This window comes from Apteryx rowi, unplaced genomic scaffold (genome assembly GCF_003343035.1).
Source record: "Apteryx rowi isolate R43461 unplaced genomic scaffold, aptRow1 scaffold_694, whole genome shotgun sequence".
Lineage (NCBI taxonomy): Eukaryota > Metazoa > Chordata > Aves > Apterygiformes > Apterygidae > Apteryx > Apteryx rowi.
Genome location: NW_020450976.1, coordinates 203,994 through 220,913, shown reverse-complemented (window position 1 = coordinate 220,913; position 16,920 = coordinate 203,994). Strand labels below are relative to the sequence as shown.

Here is a 16,920-nt window from a genome sequence, read left to right as displayed (position 1 = left end):
CTTTTTTTTTTTTTTTTTTGGTGCTGCTGCATTTTGGATAAAAAGCCTGCAGATGCAATAATCATAGGAAGCTGACACTGGTTCTGGCATGTAGTACTCCCACGGTGCACATGAACTGATGGGATTATTTTCTTTGCAATCAGAGATGCTATGGGCAACTAATTCAGAAAGAAAAAGACAATGACCTGTTTTTGTCTGACTTAATAACAGAAGAAGCAATTTTAGAGGCTTGCTTTCCTTCTGATTTCCACATGGGGGCATAAACCATAAAATTAGTGTACCCCAGGTGCAGCCTTCTGAGCTGCCTGCAAGCTGCTCACTCCTCAGGCTGATGTCCTGCTTTTGAGAAGTCTGCACACTGTCCCCGAGCAGCTTCCAGAACCCAAGGGATCTCTCTAAACCAGACAGAATATTACAGATATTTATCAGAACCTAGCTCAAGTTCTAGTGCTTGCTACACATTCCTCACAAATTGTGCTACCAGCATTAATGATTATTAATTAGCACTTGTACTACTAGCAGAGCCTAGAGCCTTTGGTCAGGCACCTTTTCAGGCTCAGAGAGGATGAATCCTTCCGTAATCTGTGGGGCAAAATTCTGTCTTCAAATGCACGTGTGCAGTTGCTGATGAAGCCAGACAGAGCTATAATCACATCTTTGAGAACAGAACTGGGCCATTACAGTGAGAGGGTTATGACGCAAAACTGAGCAGAGCTACATCTTATGAATATGTAGAGATGTGCTTATATAAGCATGAGAGCACTCCTTTCGGTACATACATATTTTATCAGTAATTTCATACTGCAGACTACAGGGAGATGCAATCGTGGCATGACTTTTCTAGGTGATTTTTCCCAGAATCCTTCCATAGCATTCAGAAGACTTTAGGCAAGAGGGCATGCAATTATGCCTATCTGAGAAAAGCAGCAGCTCTCCAACAGRGAGGAATTATAGCCTTGTCTGTGCTTTATCCAGTGGTTCCTTAGTACGAAATGCCTAGGCACCCCTGAYAGGGGGATCAGAAACCAGGTCCCCACGCTCAGCACAAGGCTCTTGCCCTTACAGTCTTGCTCGCTCGCTCTCAGCCCCGTGTCTCCAATGTCTGCTGTGCAGCAGCCCAGCTCCGGCTAGGCAGAAGGTGGCTTTGGCCACATAACTGCTGCCCAGTGAATCCCAAAGGCGCTTAGGCTTGGATAGATGCTGCAAAGCATCCTCAAGGCATATCTGGTTAAGCACAACAGCACTTCTGTGACACTCCCAGCAAAAGCATAGGCACCCTTAGTCTTTCATGCGCCTGTGCAATTAGGCAGGGTTTTGAGAACTCTCTTGGGCTTAGATGTATTCATTCTTTGCATGTCTCCAGGCGCCAAAGTGCTTTTCTGGATCTGAGCCTTTCCCTTGCTCTGCTCCAGTTGCCCGTGTGCACATTTAGATAACAGCACTGCCCTACCTCTCAGTTGTGCTCAGAAGACAAATGCATTAAAAGATGGGAGACTCTGAAGGGCAATGTTAATGACAGAAATCTAAGTACCTAACCTGGATATTTTCCTGGCTTTCGGAAAGGGATGAATTTCAGTTATCCCCCCAAATATGCCATTTTAAATTCACGAAGTGTGGCTCATGATAAATCAGTAGCCATGTAAGCCCATTTCTGCACATAAATCAGAGAGTGTAATGGGAATTGCCCACTGCCTGCAACATTTACCCTTTGAATGTCCATCAGGTCAAGGATTATTTGCTGAAAATGTTTTGAATAACCTTTATGATGAATATATTTAAGATTTCTGCAGCCTGTTCACAGAGAAGCTGCAAATGGAAATAAGGATAAAAATAGTCAGTCACGGTGAATATGAATTATAAAATGGTCATGCCAAAAAAAGACAGTCCTAAATGTTGAACTTAATGTATGTAGATGAGACCTGAACAAGCTCTGGTCAGTAAGTGCCTTTTTATCCATATTTCTTCAGTTATTTCATTAGCCACTTTGCTGTTTGGTCAATAATATTCTCCAGAGAAATGCATACAAGATCATATTAGAGCAGATGACCGCTAGAAAGTAGGATAATCAGTTGGAATATCACATGGGAAATAAACATATTCACAGGATAAGCAATAATGCTTGCAGAAATGTGAAACAGTGAATTGCTAAATGCTTGGCTATAGGACTTTATCTAATGCAGCAAGTAGAGTGAAGCTGATTCTGCAAATAGATACAGGCATGAAGCACCTTTGGAAACATTTTGAAGATTTCTTGGTTGATATGGAAGATTCCACTAGTATCCACTTCATACTTCAGTTTAGTCCCCAAGGGAGTATTTTTCTGGGTGGTGAACAGAAAGGCAGGGGCATTGCAACATCTTGACAAAGTAGACCTGTAAAATGAAAAAGAGATGAATAAAAGGAGCTGATAACATGTTTTAGGAGTTGCAATTAGTATTGAAAATACCTCTGAACTGCAGCTGACAAGGTATTTTTTGTCAAAACTTCTTTTTAATTGTGCAAGAGGTAAAATGGTGGTAAGCCAGAAGAGATGAGACCTCTGTAACTGGCACTGCTCTAGGCTGCAGGAAATGCATGTGCAAACTCTGCTCTGCTCCAGTCCCCAAAGTTGAGCTTCTTCCATATCCTGCGGAAACCATCCTAATGAATTAGGTCCTCTCTGCTTTAGAGGTCTTGCACTTTCTATACATCATTCACTAGACACTGGGCAGGAAACCTGTGGTTAAAGTATTCATTTGGGGATCTAGAAGCCTGGTAGGGCAGGGACTTAAGCACAGCAATACCTAAAGACACTACCCACTTACCAGACTAAGTGCAGCATGGCACACCTTGATTACAAAAGACTTTTAAAGACCTTGGTTTTGCCCTTGAGCTTGCATATCCCCATCAGGGAGATGATACAGCCCAGCCAGACTGGTGTCAAAGAGAYTGGACAGGGCTACAACTCCAAAATCTCAGACAAATAGTCCAGATTTTCATTTTCAATAAGACAAAATGGCAGGTATTTCAATGGAAACACAAACAGTTTTGAAATCTCAAAAATGGGGTTCATGGGATGAGAGAAAACCCATTCAGCTCCGATCTCTTCACCATAAGATTTATATGAAACTTAAACAGGAAGAACAGCTTGCCAATTAGGGGTCCATTTTTTGGCTCCCATCTTTCCATGAATGCCTTTCTACTATTATTGCTGGAACTGAAAGCCCTAACTTAATCCCAGTCTTACTCCATTGCCAGTTTGTTTCTGAGTCAATGCATTTTATATCTTTAATGAAAAATACATGTTGTAGCATGAACATGAAGACAAAGCCAAAYGGCTCTCAAATATCCTAGATTAAATACCTTGCCTCTAGAGTATGTAGCCTTGTTACGAGTTGGAAAAATAAGCCAGTGCTTTTTATGGATTTTATTACAAGCAYCAGAAAGGAAACACAGAATTATACAAACATTTCAGTGATGCCCAGCTACCATTATATACTTGACTCATGGAGAATGACACAATATGATGATAAGATCAAGGCAGCAACTGATATTGAATGAACTGATGAATAATTTCAACTAACTAACTAAATAAATAACTACGAGCAAATAATGGAATTGCACTGTGAAGTCTGAGATATGAAAACACTCTTCTTCATTAGTTCTGCGCTAAGGAATTGCAAGAGGTGCTGTTCTTTAATCTAACATCCAACTAATTTTCCAGAGGCACATTCCTTAATGTGAATGTCTGATCTCTCATGAAAGAAGATTGTGCAAGAAATTGTTTTCTTTTCTCTAAAGTTACAAAAGCTAGTGTGATTTTCATGCTTCATCCCCCCCTGCTGCTCTACGTAGCTGCCTTTTAACTTTCCTGGCTTCCCCCCATCTCACATGAGGCCCAGAGCTGGCCTTTTAACTTTCCAGCACCTACTAGTCTAACTCCAAACTTGGAGACTTCTGTCTGCTTTTAAGRGAGTACAGTTTCCCCAAACATCATTTACACACTGATGTTTCTGTCCCATAAGACAAAAATGAAACAGACTCTGAACTTCCTTGTTTTCTTGATTCATGTGATTATTTTTCATAGAACCAGCTAATGAAGGATTGGTTATACCTAGATGCTGGTGGGAGCTTCTTAGGCAGTGACAGATCAATCAGGCTGGTATAGCCAGTGACAGGGGTATTTCATCTCTTCTTTCTCTCATTACCCTCAGTAGGATGGAGTGGGGCGCTTTGCTTAAAGGGCTGGTGTTGGTGGTCAGTGTTGGTGGCCTAAGAGAGAGCAGTAGTCCTCCAGGTGGTCTAAGATAATCATTTCTTATCACTCCCACCTCCAGGCTGACCTCCATACTTCAGCGTGCTCATTGCACTCTGTACACAGTCATTAAGACCCAGTCCTCTCACTCCAAGCAGTCTTTAAGCCTTGGCCGTGATAGCAAGCTCTAATTCTGATCAGCTCTTGTCTTGCAGAATGGACTCTGGTAGTTTCCCATCAAATATTTTTCAGAAAAAATATACCAGAGAAATCCCACATGTGGAGTTCATGCTGGGAAACCTGGTATGAGACTTCTACCTGGGACTAACAGTTACTTCTAAAGATGCTAAGGACTAAATCAGCACATCCATTCTCACATTCTCTCATTAACTCATGATATCTAGTTTCTGGAATCATACAAGAGAATAAGGGAGAAAGTTGTAGGGTCTTATTCTAAACAGCAGCTCTGAATCATGCCAGTGACTTAGAGACTTGCCAGTCCATATTCCAATTACTCTGAAATAATCTGTTTTCACTGTACGTACTCAAATAAGGCCCCTGAATATACTAACATACAACACTGAAATATTGTTTTGGCTTCATTCTACTATTGCCTCACAAGACTAATTTTATTAGCTGCACCTTAAAGTGACCATAGAAGACCTTCAGCAAAGAGCAGGTCATACAAAGGAAGATAAAGTATTACAGAAACAAACTGCAAACGTGTCTGAAGACTAGAAGAAGCATCTGAAGATAGTCAAGGAGTAATCACTGAGAAGCCATTAAAAAAAAGGAAGAACTGAAAAACAAGGTCTGTCAGTACKCTGTGCAGAAACTTATACAGTACAGAAAAAATCCAGTTTGAGGATTTTGTAGGCCAAATTTTCAGTGTCACCAATGATATTACCATTTTACACCACCAGAGTTAGGCCCGTGGGTAAATGCATGAGGTGTAAACATTAACTCTTGGCTCCAGCCTCACTTCTGTGTGAATCATACCCAGAAAAGCCTTTCCCATACCAAATTCTTTGCCTTTGCTGGGACGACTGTCCCACATGCTCCAAAAATTCTCTTTCACCCTTGCTGTTGAAAGGAAGAAAAGTTGATATTTATTCAAATGGACAGTTCTCCTTCAGTCGCAGTGTTATAATGCTTACTCTTGCTATCCATGTGAAGGTTTCATCTCTCTATAATGAGCTAAAGTCAGACTAAAGTAATTCTTACTCAGTCTCATTAATGTGGACCATTCTTACTTGAAYAAGTTAGCTTCTGTGACATTCATCTCCCATTTGCACATCTGTAGGCTCTTCCACCTGTCAAACAATTCAGTTTGTTTCACCCTAAAAGATAAAAGAAAGAAAATCAAAATTTACCCTATTACAAGGCATTCAACTCCTTCACCAGCTGCAACCAGAGGACCATGCATGGGGGAAACTAGTCTGTCCACCCAGTGCAAACAACATCATTCTTTTTATTTCTTCTCTTCAGAGATGTCAACTCTGAGCCAAGTATACACCGGTACTGATGGAGCTCTTCAGTTGTTTGGAACAGTTTTCTCTTCCTTGATAGCCATACTCCATTTCTTCAGGAGAAAAGATGACATATTGAGCAAGAAGCATCTACCACACCAAATTTTGCCAGAAGCCTGCAGGGAAGCTAACAAGTCTGCCAACTATTGTGCCTTCGGGGGGAAAAGTTGCACTTGGCAGGAAGGCCCAGCAGAGGAGGTACTGGTAGAGAAGATGCTTTAGATGGTTTGCCATCTACTGTTATTGGAGGCTTTCCTCATATTTTGATGGGAGTATATTAATCCATGAGATCCTACAAAACAGAGGTGTCGGTAAATCCATTTTACAAACTGCGATAGCACATGTAGTGACAGTCGTGTGAGGGTAAGAGGACATGGAAAGCTCTTTACGTAAGGATTTCTCCCTCCTCCTCTGTTCAATAAATATACCTTTAGATATATCAAGCAGTGACACACCTACTTCCTCTACTTTGACATGGGGCAACACATTTTTTCTGGTATCATCAATTACAACCCATTACTTTTTTTATTTCACTTTCTTCCTCACAGACTTTTCTGATGTATTGCAGTCAAAGACCTGTACTCAGTTTATTAAATTGCATTGTAGGCCATGGGTTTAACATTACAGCCAATTGCAGGCTTCATTCTGGGTGAAGGACTGGGGAGAGCCTTCAAGTGGAGGAACTTGCAGAAAATGTACTTAAGGCAATGAAAAGTTCTTTACTAGTTAGTTACCTCACGGAAATATGCCCCAGAAAAACATGTCGGAAGATGTGGCAAGTAAAGGACAGTGTCTTAATCTCCTGGACAAAAGAAGTGGAGAAAGCTCAAGAAACCGCTTCTACTTTAGAGTTCATACTCTTCCATATGTGGACAACAGAAATAACTAAGGCTGTGCAAACGTCTAGAGCTACAGAGCAATGCCATATCCTGTCTGGGATATTTTGAAATCTGAGATTTCTTCAAGACTGACAGATCTTAATGTATTCTTTTCAGGTTTGAGGGCTCTGAGTGTCTAAATAAAGCAAAGATTTTAAAGATAATTATATATTTAGAGTGCATAGACTTTAGGATTTCCCAAGCTGTGGAAGTCACAGGAAGGAATTAGGTCATATTGTACTTTCTGTGGCCCATTACCGCAAGGGCTGACTTAGGAAATGTAGATATTTTGCAAGCACATTAGAAGAATCCAGCATAGTAAAAAGAGCTCATTATCAAATGGTGTCAACTGCACAAGTAAGGCTGACTCTATCCAACTGAGTGGGAGTCCACTAACATCTATGTGCCATTGGATAAGATGAAGAGAGATGAATAATCCTCTGTACCATCTGATAAGTATGCAGAAATGCAATACAAAACTCAGTATCTTCAGCAGAACATTGGCAGAAGTGTCAAATTCTCACCCCTTCTATTTATTTTTAAGCAATGCAAGTCAGCAAGCAGTGCGAAGTTGTTACTTGTGTATCCTTCATCCAGTACCAAAAACAGAAGACAAGGACATAACCTACATTTTTCTGTGCACAAAGTCAGTGAGGGAGACATGCTAAAAATTCATGCAGACCTGGAGCAACAAATTGTATTTGTCTTGATTGCTCTTTTCATTAAGACTATGCACTTGTATAGCACCTTTCAGCTGAGATTCTCAATGCACTTTACAGGCATTAGTAAATCTTGTGGATTGTAGGTAAGATTACTAAGTATGAAAGCCACTGGTTTTAGACATAGTAAGGGATTAAGCATACTGTAAGCACCTAAATTCAGAAAATGCAAAAGGATAACATGAAAATATCCTGCTTTGTTCTGTCTAAACCCTGGAATGCCTGAACTCCATGGGCAACCTTATTTTTCTGTCTCATTCCATCTCTGTGGTTTCATGGTTATATCTCAGGCAATGCATTTGTTTCCTGATGTGCGTATAGGACCACAGAAGACAAAATAAAGATATTGTATTATTTGTCAGAATCACAGTTTCCTACTTTTTCACTGGATGTGTTGTTAACTTCTGCAACTCATTGGCACGGGAAATTGTGGACATCAAAAGTATAAATGTGCTCAGAAAAGACTTAAACAAATTCATAGAAAATAGGTCCATTCTTGAGTCTGACTACAGTGGTCTGGACACCACCTATAGCTCAGAGAGTCCCCATGCCAATATTTGTTATAAGGATTCAACCTCATTTTGCTGCATTTCTTAGCCTTCACTATTGGCCACTGTCAATGACAGAGTATTAGGCTAGATGGACATCTACTGTGAGCCAGTCTGGCTGTTCTTACCATTGAATTACCCTCACTAGAGGGCCTGGAATATACTATAACAGGCAATATTACAAACACAGTATTTAATTCCAGGTAGTGACACTGGGCCTGATGGAAATTCCTCAATATATGTGAAAAGCCTCCAACTATTTCCAACAGACCTCAGATCACATTCAAATGTCACTACTTTCACATATAACAGAACCTCAGAAATCCTTGATGAGATCCCTTTTCATGGGATCTCTTGAGCCTTGCATCTTTGACAACCTTGTAAATGATCATTTTCATCCTACCTGAAAGGTGGCAAGCATTCATTCATACTTACATAGACAAAACCTTCACTGCAATGATATCTTGCCGTAATTCCAGGCATTTTGTGGAGTTGTATTCCAAAGGCCCTTCATAAAACTCAAAATACCTGAAGGAGAATAAGAACAAAGGTTATAAATAAGCCCTGGACTTGAAAACATATCTTATGCATCAAGGGAAATGTGCTTAAAATTGTCATCTGTGATCTGCCTAACCTGAGACTACGCTGTCTGACCCAAAGGCAGGTTATTATTTCACAGGAAAGCATGGGCATCATTGTTGATAACAGAACAACCACCCATGTTCAGTTTATCCATCCCTTTAGAAATTCAAACACTAATTGTAAGATGTTCAAGAGAGAGCACTCAGCAGTTTCCATTTAGCTAATTTAAACAAAATGGACAAGTTATTAGAAAGCATTCAACTCAATTCCCGTTTGTTTAGGCTGTAAGTGGCTATGCTTTCAGAAGAGTTCATGTCCCTTGTAGGCACCAACAAGGACTAGCTACATTTCCCAGCAGTCAGCACACAGCAGCTGCCACTGAAAGCAGGGAAAAGCACTGATCATTTAAGGAATACCATTCCTGTCCTCTGGGTGTCTCAGTGTACACTGAAAGTTTAATAAAAATTCCCTTAAATTTTGCTCTTAGGATAAAAGCAAAATGCTGGAGGTTGCATCTTGTCTGTGGAGCCTGTTGCATAGCTCTACTTTGAATCTTCTCTGGGCTTATTTTCCAGGTACACTTTGAGGGGAAGGGGAACAGGAGTTTCCCTGTTAAAAATTTGAGATGGTTTTGAGAAAGAAAGGATTTGAATGCTCATGCATATCGCAAATGACAATGCAACTCTTAATTAAAACAGACACAGATGTTTATTTTTCTGGTTAAACTGCTCCACCTTAGCCATCAGACTAGGGTATAAAACACAACTGTAGCAATTCATGCTATGGATCAAAGGAAGCCCAGGCTGTCCGGTGAATGCAATGAGATTATGTTGAAATGACGAAGAAGATTAAGGGTTTAAACCAGGCTCTGTATCAGCTTCACCGTTCATCATTAGAAGTCTGATTTAAACTCAGTACCTAAGAACTGCACATAACTACACAGTAGTTATGGACCTAATGAAGAAATACGAGGTGAGGACCTAGGGGAAGGGGTATTAATGACAGAGGCTAGACCAAATTATCATAATGGATCCTTTAAAATATCAAAATTCATGACCCTGTATCTACAAACTATCCTTTGACTTTTCAATAAGAAAGAAAAGTACAAGGTTCCCATACGGGTTTTATTCAAATCATCATTGGAAATTTAATATTTTGATGTCATATTATTTTAAAATAGCATTTAAAACCATGTTTGACCTCTATTTCTGTTCAGTTCCCAATATATAATCCTTAAGTAGGCAAAAATTGTTATTTGCYTTAGTGGTTCATGTTTATAGTTAACAACAAAAATTGTGGGGGATTCTGACTTCAATCCATTCTGAAGAACTGCTRGTCTTTATAGACAAGCCACTAAAGGAGTAGCAGGAGCCATGTCCATAAGAATTTGTATGTAGCCTGCACACTATTTTCTCTTTCCACAATACTCATTTTCTTACTCTGTTTTGTGGTATCCATTCTTTACTTTGCTTTGAGCAAGACAAAACTGGGACCCTGAACATGCATGTTATACGCAATGATTAGAAGCAGGAATACATCCCTGTACAACACTCGGCATGTTACACACCACTCTTACCTCTTGGGGTAAAGGGGGACAGCAATGGTATATTAGCCTCATCCTGGCCTCCCACGTAACACTGAATTTCAGTACCCTATATGTCCCTCAGTACAGATGAATGAATGAAATATCTAGATTAATATTTATTTTTATCTTTCCTGTGGACTTCTGGGTCTGCTGCTAAATTAGAGAACTGCAGCTCAGATGTCAAGCTGCACATGTTATCATGCAGGAATGCTGTAATAGGGGAAAGCTGGCCTCAGCAGTGGCACTAGAGAGAAAGATGTCATTTTATGAAACACATATGAAGTTTCCCAAGTCCCAAAGTTCCCTTTGATCATTGCCTGTTTACCCAATCCACAAACCAAAAATAGAGAAGAAAAAGGATGTGTTGCCAGAGAGGCAGAAGGGTAATGAGGAGAACTGCATTTGAAACGGAGTTATTCCATTAGCCTACGGTTTAGAAAAGCACTGTCCTGCAAGTCATTAACTCTCACGAGAAGTACCTCATCTCCTAAATAGCTTCAAAGTTTCCAGCAGACTCACTGGGAGTGTTGAGTTCACAATTTGGCTCCTTGTGGAGCCACAGTCACTGCCTGACACCAGGGGACTCTCAGGGTGGTTGCTCTACTTGGTCTCCATGTCCATGCAGTCATTTTGTCTGCACAGAGCGGGAAGAAGAAGCTACTTGCCACAGAGTGAACTTGATTGAAGCTAACTCATCCTGAGCCACTGAATCACCATCATCTGGACTGTCATTCACAAGCCCTGGACCAGGTCTGAAGCATCCAGCCAGACACTAAGCCTCCTTAGCACTGATGGTGCAGCAGTTAGATTGCAAGCATTAATGATACGACAATAACATTAATCCATGAGACAGCATCTAATTAACAGATTTTTAAAAATCCATTTTTCCTCTCTTTCTCCCTGAAGTATTCCTATCATTTATTTGCTTCACAACATTTCCCCCCTGCTTCAGACACTGAGGTGGATTAGCAGAGGCAGATCCCTGAAGCACTGGCCAACCTCTTCCCTCAGAAGTGTTTCGCATTGTGTTTTTCCAGGATGCAGGTTTCGCACAGCACAAGGCTCTGACGCAAGGAATATGGGCCTCCCTCAGCCACTTCAGATGTCCTTTAAATCCAGCTCCTCCGCTCAGCAGGGCCCAGATCCTTGCTGCACTTGGAAACTAGCCCACCATGCTCTCTCAGAAGCTCAGTCTCACCCACTCCCTGGGTTTTGAGTGCTGGTTCTGCCTTTAACTCCCACTCTAAACCATGTAGTTCCTGGTGAATGAAGATACATTAGCGTGTCAGAAAGCCTAATTAGCACAAATGGAAGCTGTCCTMCCCATAGTCTTCCTCAGTCTGTTTGATACCCAGCTAGGAAGTAAGGGCATAGTGCAGTTTATTTTGATTTATGCTATTGATTAATGACAACTGACACTTCTGACTATGCTACTCCTTTTGCTATGGAAAAGGTCTGCATTTCAGCTTTACAAGAATGACAGCCATGTTTTACATCCACAATACAAAGAGTTTACACGGTAGCCCCAAAATTTCCCGTCCCTGCCTTGCCTTCCCTTCCCTTGCTGAAATCTAAATAACTTTTATTCGTCAAAGATCACAAGTCTACAGGAAAACCTATCAGCACAGAAATCCATGATTCTTTATAATAGGGAACACAACTACAACTGAATCAGGACATACCACACATTTACACACAGAAGGCAGGGGTTGTGTTTTCCAACAGAACTGGACACTACACACAACTCACTGCTCCATGTCCATTCAGGTCAGTTCTAATTTTCTAATCTAAAGCATTTTTCCATGATCAAATCCTGTATCTTAACATCACACAAGCTGCAAGTGCTGGGAGAGGATTCTTTCTTTATGACCCTCAGTACTGAATGCCCAGAAATGAAACACTATTCACTTTGTAATTTTCCAGCTCTGACTGAGACTTTCTTCTTGTCTAACCTTCATGTCTCCCATTGCAATCTCACTTATAGCTGAGCAGCTTACTGAGTTCACCAGTGAAAGGCAGAGTTGGCTCCCCAGTACACTAGCTACTGTAACTCTCAGGTCTTTGATCATCTGCAGTCAGGTTTGTCCTGCTTTGATCAAAAGTAAGATTTTCTTGATCATGCTGCATGAATTAGAAGGTCGGAGACTTCACTCCTGCCTTCAAGAGACACTTGGACTGGGGCACTGATTCGTCTGATATATTGCAAAAAGTGTTAAAATATAATTGAGGGTAATTGTCAGGCATCTTTTAAAAGAGATCATTTTCTCCTGCACAAGCCTCCTTCCTGTTTTGCTAGTTCCTGCAGCGACAATTCTGCACTGCTCATGGTGAGGCTGCAGCACTTAGGTTGCAAGAGAACTGAGTACTGCAGGAAGGATTCTGCCTCTCCTGCAGGAAAAACAAAGATCTTTCCAAAAAGACACATTATCCAGTGACTAAAAATGAGAATAAATGAACCAAGCCCTGCAGGCTTCTACTAAATACTTATTAAGAGAAAAGTTCAATTAGCAGAGCCTGCATACATCAGAAAAGGCAGATCCATGGCCAGCCCCAAGTCTAGGTTCACCTTCCCTACTCAGGAACCTTACAAGTGTACAATCTTCAAAGCTTGTGGGGATTCACACTCACCCAGCAGGGTCAGCCCATGATCTAAAATTGATATAGCCACATAGCAAGAAGGTGGCTGAGGAGGAGCGCATTGTGGCTATAGGGATTCTGGAAAACTCACTCAGAGCAGTGCAAATTAGGTGTTGACATCATCAAAGAGCACATTGTGAGTGAGAGGCTTTTGCCTCCATTAGTATTTCCCTACGACATTAAGATCTACAAGATTTGGCCAAAAGGTTGAGGGAGTTGGTCTCAGCGATTCTTTTTTTCCCTCAGATTGTGTTTCATAYCACTTAGCATGGCATATACTCCTAAGATTGTGTACATACGCATTGATCTTGGTTGGAAGGCACTTAGGTACACTTCCCTGTTTGACAGATAAAGATGATGTAGAAGCTAATTGACAGGTAAGTCTGTGGTGGGCAGGAACTGGGACCCTGGGCTTCTGTTCTCATTGACATTGCCCAGACTACAGGATTACCACTGAGAACATGAGCAGCCTCTGAAGTTAATGAAAATCAAATGACCTTTCATACCATACCTTGCAAAAGAAAACACCTGTGGATGTAACTGTTGTTAAACGAGATCCCCCTACTCCCAGAACTGGCAGATGAAGCAGAAATGTTTCATGGATTAATTTACACTTCTCTAGGGCTGTGACAGAAAAAAAATCACATTGCTGCATGTGCTGTTTCTGCAGCTTGAGAGTCTGTATTGACTTGTCTACAGTAGGCTGGTGCCTGAAAGACTGAAGAGAGAGACTAGCTGCTGTGGGCACGGAGTGGGAGGCTGAAGAAGCTATAGTCTTCTTCCATAGGAGTTGGTAAAACTATTTGACCAGTTCCTCCTAAAAGACAACAAATTTAAAATGAGATGGTTCATATTCCTCCTGGCTACCACACTGCTGATGCCAATATCACTGGCATTAACTGGTTTTAATATTTTACCAAGAACAGCTCTAATGCTACTAGGTTTCCACAATAAATTTGAATTAAAAATTTGGTGTTTAGGAAATACTAACGATTGTTGTACAGCTACACATATAGTTGTGAATCCTTATCAAAGATAAGTGGTAACATTAATAATAATCAAGAACAATTGTAACAGAGTGGGAGGTGAATAAATTTGTTTGGAAACAGGCAGAATTTGCAGAAATTGGAGGTAACTGTAGAGGTCCAACTGATCACAGACTTTCAGTATGTGGTTGTAGCTAAGAACGAAATGTGGCACTGAAAGCAAAAGAATGAAAATATTAAGCAGGAGAAAATGGTGATACATTTTCCAATATATTACATGGTGAAGCACTTCTGGACTACTGCATCCACTTCTGGTATTCCAACTTTGAAAAGGGTTTGAAATACTGGGGAGAATTAGGAAAGGACCTATAAAATGATTTGGATGACAAAAAGTATGAGGCATATGAAGCTTAATCTAAAAATATGGTGACTGAGTAGGGATATACTACACCAGAAAGCAATTCCTAGTAGCAGGAAGCTTTTCAATAAAGCAGAGCAAGGAAAAACAGTATCCAGTGCCTGGAAGCTGAAGATAGAAATAACATCTTTAGTTCCAGCCTGGTTTTCTTTCTAGAAGAACCACAGTAATCAAACAGAAGTCAGGAGCTTGAACATGGGCTCACGGTTCCCAGGAGATTTGCCTAGATGAGGTTAAAATTTATTAATTCATGAACCTCCTGATTTTCCACCTAGGATATTCTGAAATGTTTGGCTAGATTCATTTCTTTACATTGTCAAGAGTTTTTCTGCTTTTTGATAAGAGATGGCATCAGATATGCCTGGACACCAAAGCAAAGTGGTTTCCCAAGATTCCCTGCAATTTTCCAAATTAAAGATTTTTATGTAAAACAACAAAAAATGCTTCCACAGACTAGACCTAAATTCATGTTTGATCATCCACAGAAGAGGAGTGGCTTTTATATTTCTGTCCTTTAAAAGTGGTTCATTGATAGCTCTACATCCCTCCCAAGTAACTTGAGAAAAATTCATGAATCCATCTGTTAAATCTCAGAGATGTCCCTATTCTTGAGTTCTTATTTTGATCTAGTTGCATGACTTCACAGACAATTTACGCATCCATACAGTTAAGATGATAGCTGTGATGCCCTGAGGATATTTTTTCACCAGTACTATGAAAGCTCCTGGCAAATTGGCACTTGCTGCTCGCTGCCATTCTGATTTTGATCTCCTGTCCTCACATCTCAATACATGAATCATTTGGGACTGCTTGGCTCAGCTGCCCAGTAAGCTCACTACAATCATTAGCAATGAGAACTGACCAAACATACACTCCTGCCAGTGCAGAATTGTTCCTGCCTCGTCTGTCCGCTTATTTGGGACCAAAGTCCCTCCAAAATTTCAGTCCAATATACTATCCAATACACCTCTACTCCAGCAGCTGTGGGTGTAACAGCAGGAGCTAAAGCAGAAACAGCTCTAGTGACAGAGCAAAGATCAGGCCACCTCCTGCAGTTTGTTCGCTTGCCTGGGACAGGCCCATCTTGCAGACCATATTCCCAAACTAAACAAATGTAACACCACAGCCCCCTGTGCTTTCTGGGTCATCTCGCACACACACATTGCCATGCATCTTCCTTTAGAGGTTTTCCCACTGCACAGTGTGTTGCCCTCAGAACGATTATTGGACAGTAWACTAAATCAAAATTTTGGAGATACTTTGGTCTTTCTTTTCTTTCATGTTCACTGTATCAAAACAACATCAGCTCCTGGCACACAGCAGTGGGGTATGCTGCAGGAAGTCCTATTTTACTAATGTCATTTCAGAACTCCCCTGTTTTAAATATACTGCTGTTTGGCTGTTTTAATCAAGTCCATTCCCGTCACTCTGATTGAAATAAGCCTCTGATCTTGTTAACCATATGACCACCTGGGAGGCATAACAAAACACATGACAACACTTATACATCAATAACATCTGAACAACACATTTTATTTTTTCATTGCAAGCAATGGCTTTTTTTTTTTTCATGGTTCTCAAGATCTTAGCAGCTTTGTATTAGGAGTTCAGCACCACGAGATAAGGAACATCCTCAGCTACCATCCTGGCCGTGAGGTTTGAAGGCTCAAACCCTTATGCACAGTCTTGGAAAAAGTATATAACATGAATCCAGTTGATTAGATATTCTGTTTTGTTGCCACTGGGGACAGAGCTCCAGTTTTGTAATATTGAAGAACTGAATGTACAAATTAACAGGCCCGAAAGTATAAAGCTCACTTCTTTGCTCACCCATCTAAGGCTCTTGTGGTCTCACAAGATCTTCACCTCAGGTGAACTGAAGATGGTTGAGAACATGAAAACCCAACCAATATGCTGGATAGATCATCAAACCATTAAGACAGCTTCTTCACATATAATCCCAGTAAGTTGCAAAACATATTAAAAGGACAACAGAGAATAAGAAAGCAGGGGTCTAGGAAACAGCCTCATATTTTACTTCGGATAACCAGCACCACACAGAACTTTTTAACTTAACTCCCTGCAAGGATGTTCTAAGATTTCTAAGGCTTTGCACAAGATACAGAGCAAAAGGTAGAAAGCTGAGCAATAGCCATGGAAAGCAACGGCTGATACACAACCAGCAAAAATAACCCAATATTAGATGAAGAACAACTGGTTGAAACTGCATCTGAGCAAGATTATTGTTTCTGATGGAGGACAGCCATATTTCAAAGTGCCTGCAGCCACCATCTAGTCCTTCTTGGGCTGAAAGTACACATCCACAGTCAGCCAGGTCACCTGATAGCTTTGGGGTGTGGTTGAATGTTTCATTAAGTATATTTTTACTGATTGCAAGTACTCACAACTTCATCACTTCTTATAAGACCTGCATTAATGCAATATAAATGGAAATGAAGCTTTTGGTGCCCCAAAAGCTTCAGCAAATACAGAGCACTGTGGGACATCTCCCCACATTAGCTACCGCAAACAACCTACACATACCATCCATGCTCTCAATTCTACCAAATACTGAGCCAAGCTTATGATACCAGTTTTTATCTCTATGGACTGGTCCTAGGAATCTAAAGAATTGGCTAATGCACTGGGATGAAATCCCCTGGTTAGCTTGGTTTCTCTGGCACAGGGGAGTTGTCTGCTATCAGAGTAAGACTCATTGTCTGAAGCTGTGTAATGAGCTCCCCTGGACAGTAAAAGACTCTCCAACTGCAAGCCATGCTTCAACTTTGTACTTTAGTTAAGTT

At 40.8% G+C, this 16,920-nt stretch overlaps 1 protein-coding gene across 3 annotated transcripts in view; it reads right to left on the bottom strand.

Moving 5' to 3' along the window:
• Positions 1-16,920, bottom strand: part of ST8SIA5 (ST8 alpha-N-acetyl-neuraminide alpha-2,8-sialyltransferase 5) — a 40,483-nt gene that overhangs the window by 5,393 nt on the left and 18,170 nt on the right. For 2 of the 3 annotated variants that reach the window (XM_026086436.1, XM_026086435.1), the window contains 3 exons: positions 8,344-8,436; positions 5,488-5,574; positions 2,228-2,372 (listed from right to left, as the gene is read on the bottom strand). In XM_026086436.1, the coding sequence (XP_025942221.1) occupies positions 2,228-2,372; positions 5,488-5,574; positions 8,344-8,436 (325 nt within the window). The remainder of the gene's footprint in view (positions 1-2,227; positions 2,373-5,487; positions 5,575-8,343; positions 8,437-16,920) is intronic. The other variant, XM_026086437.1, reaches the window with a different exon arrangement.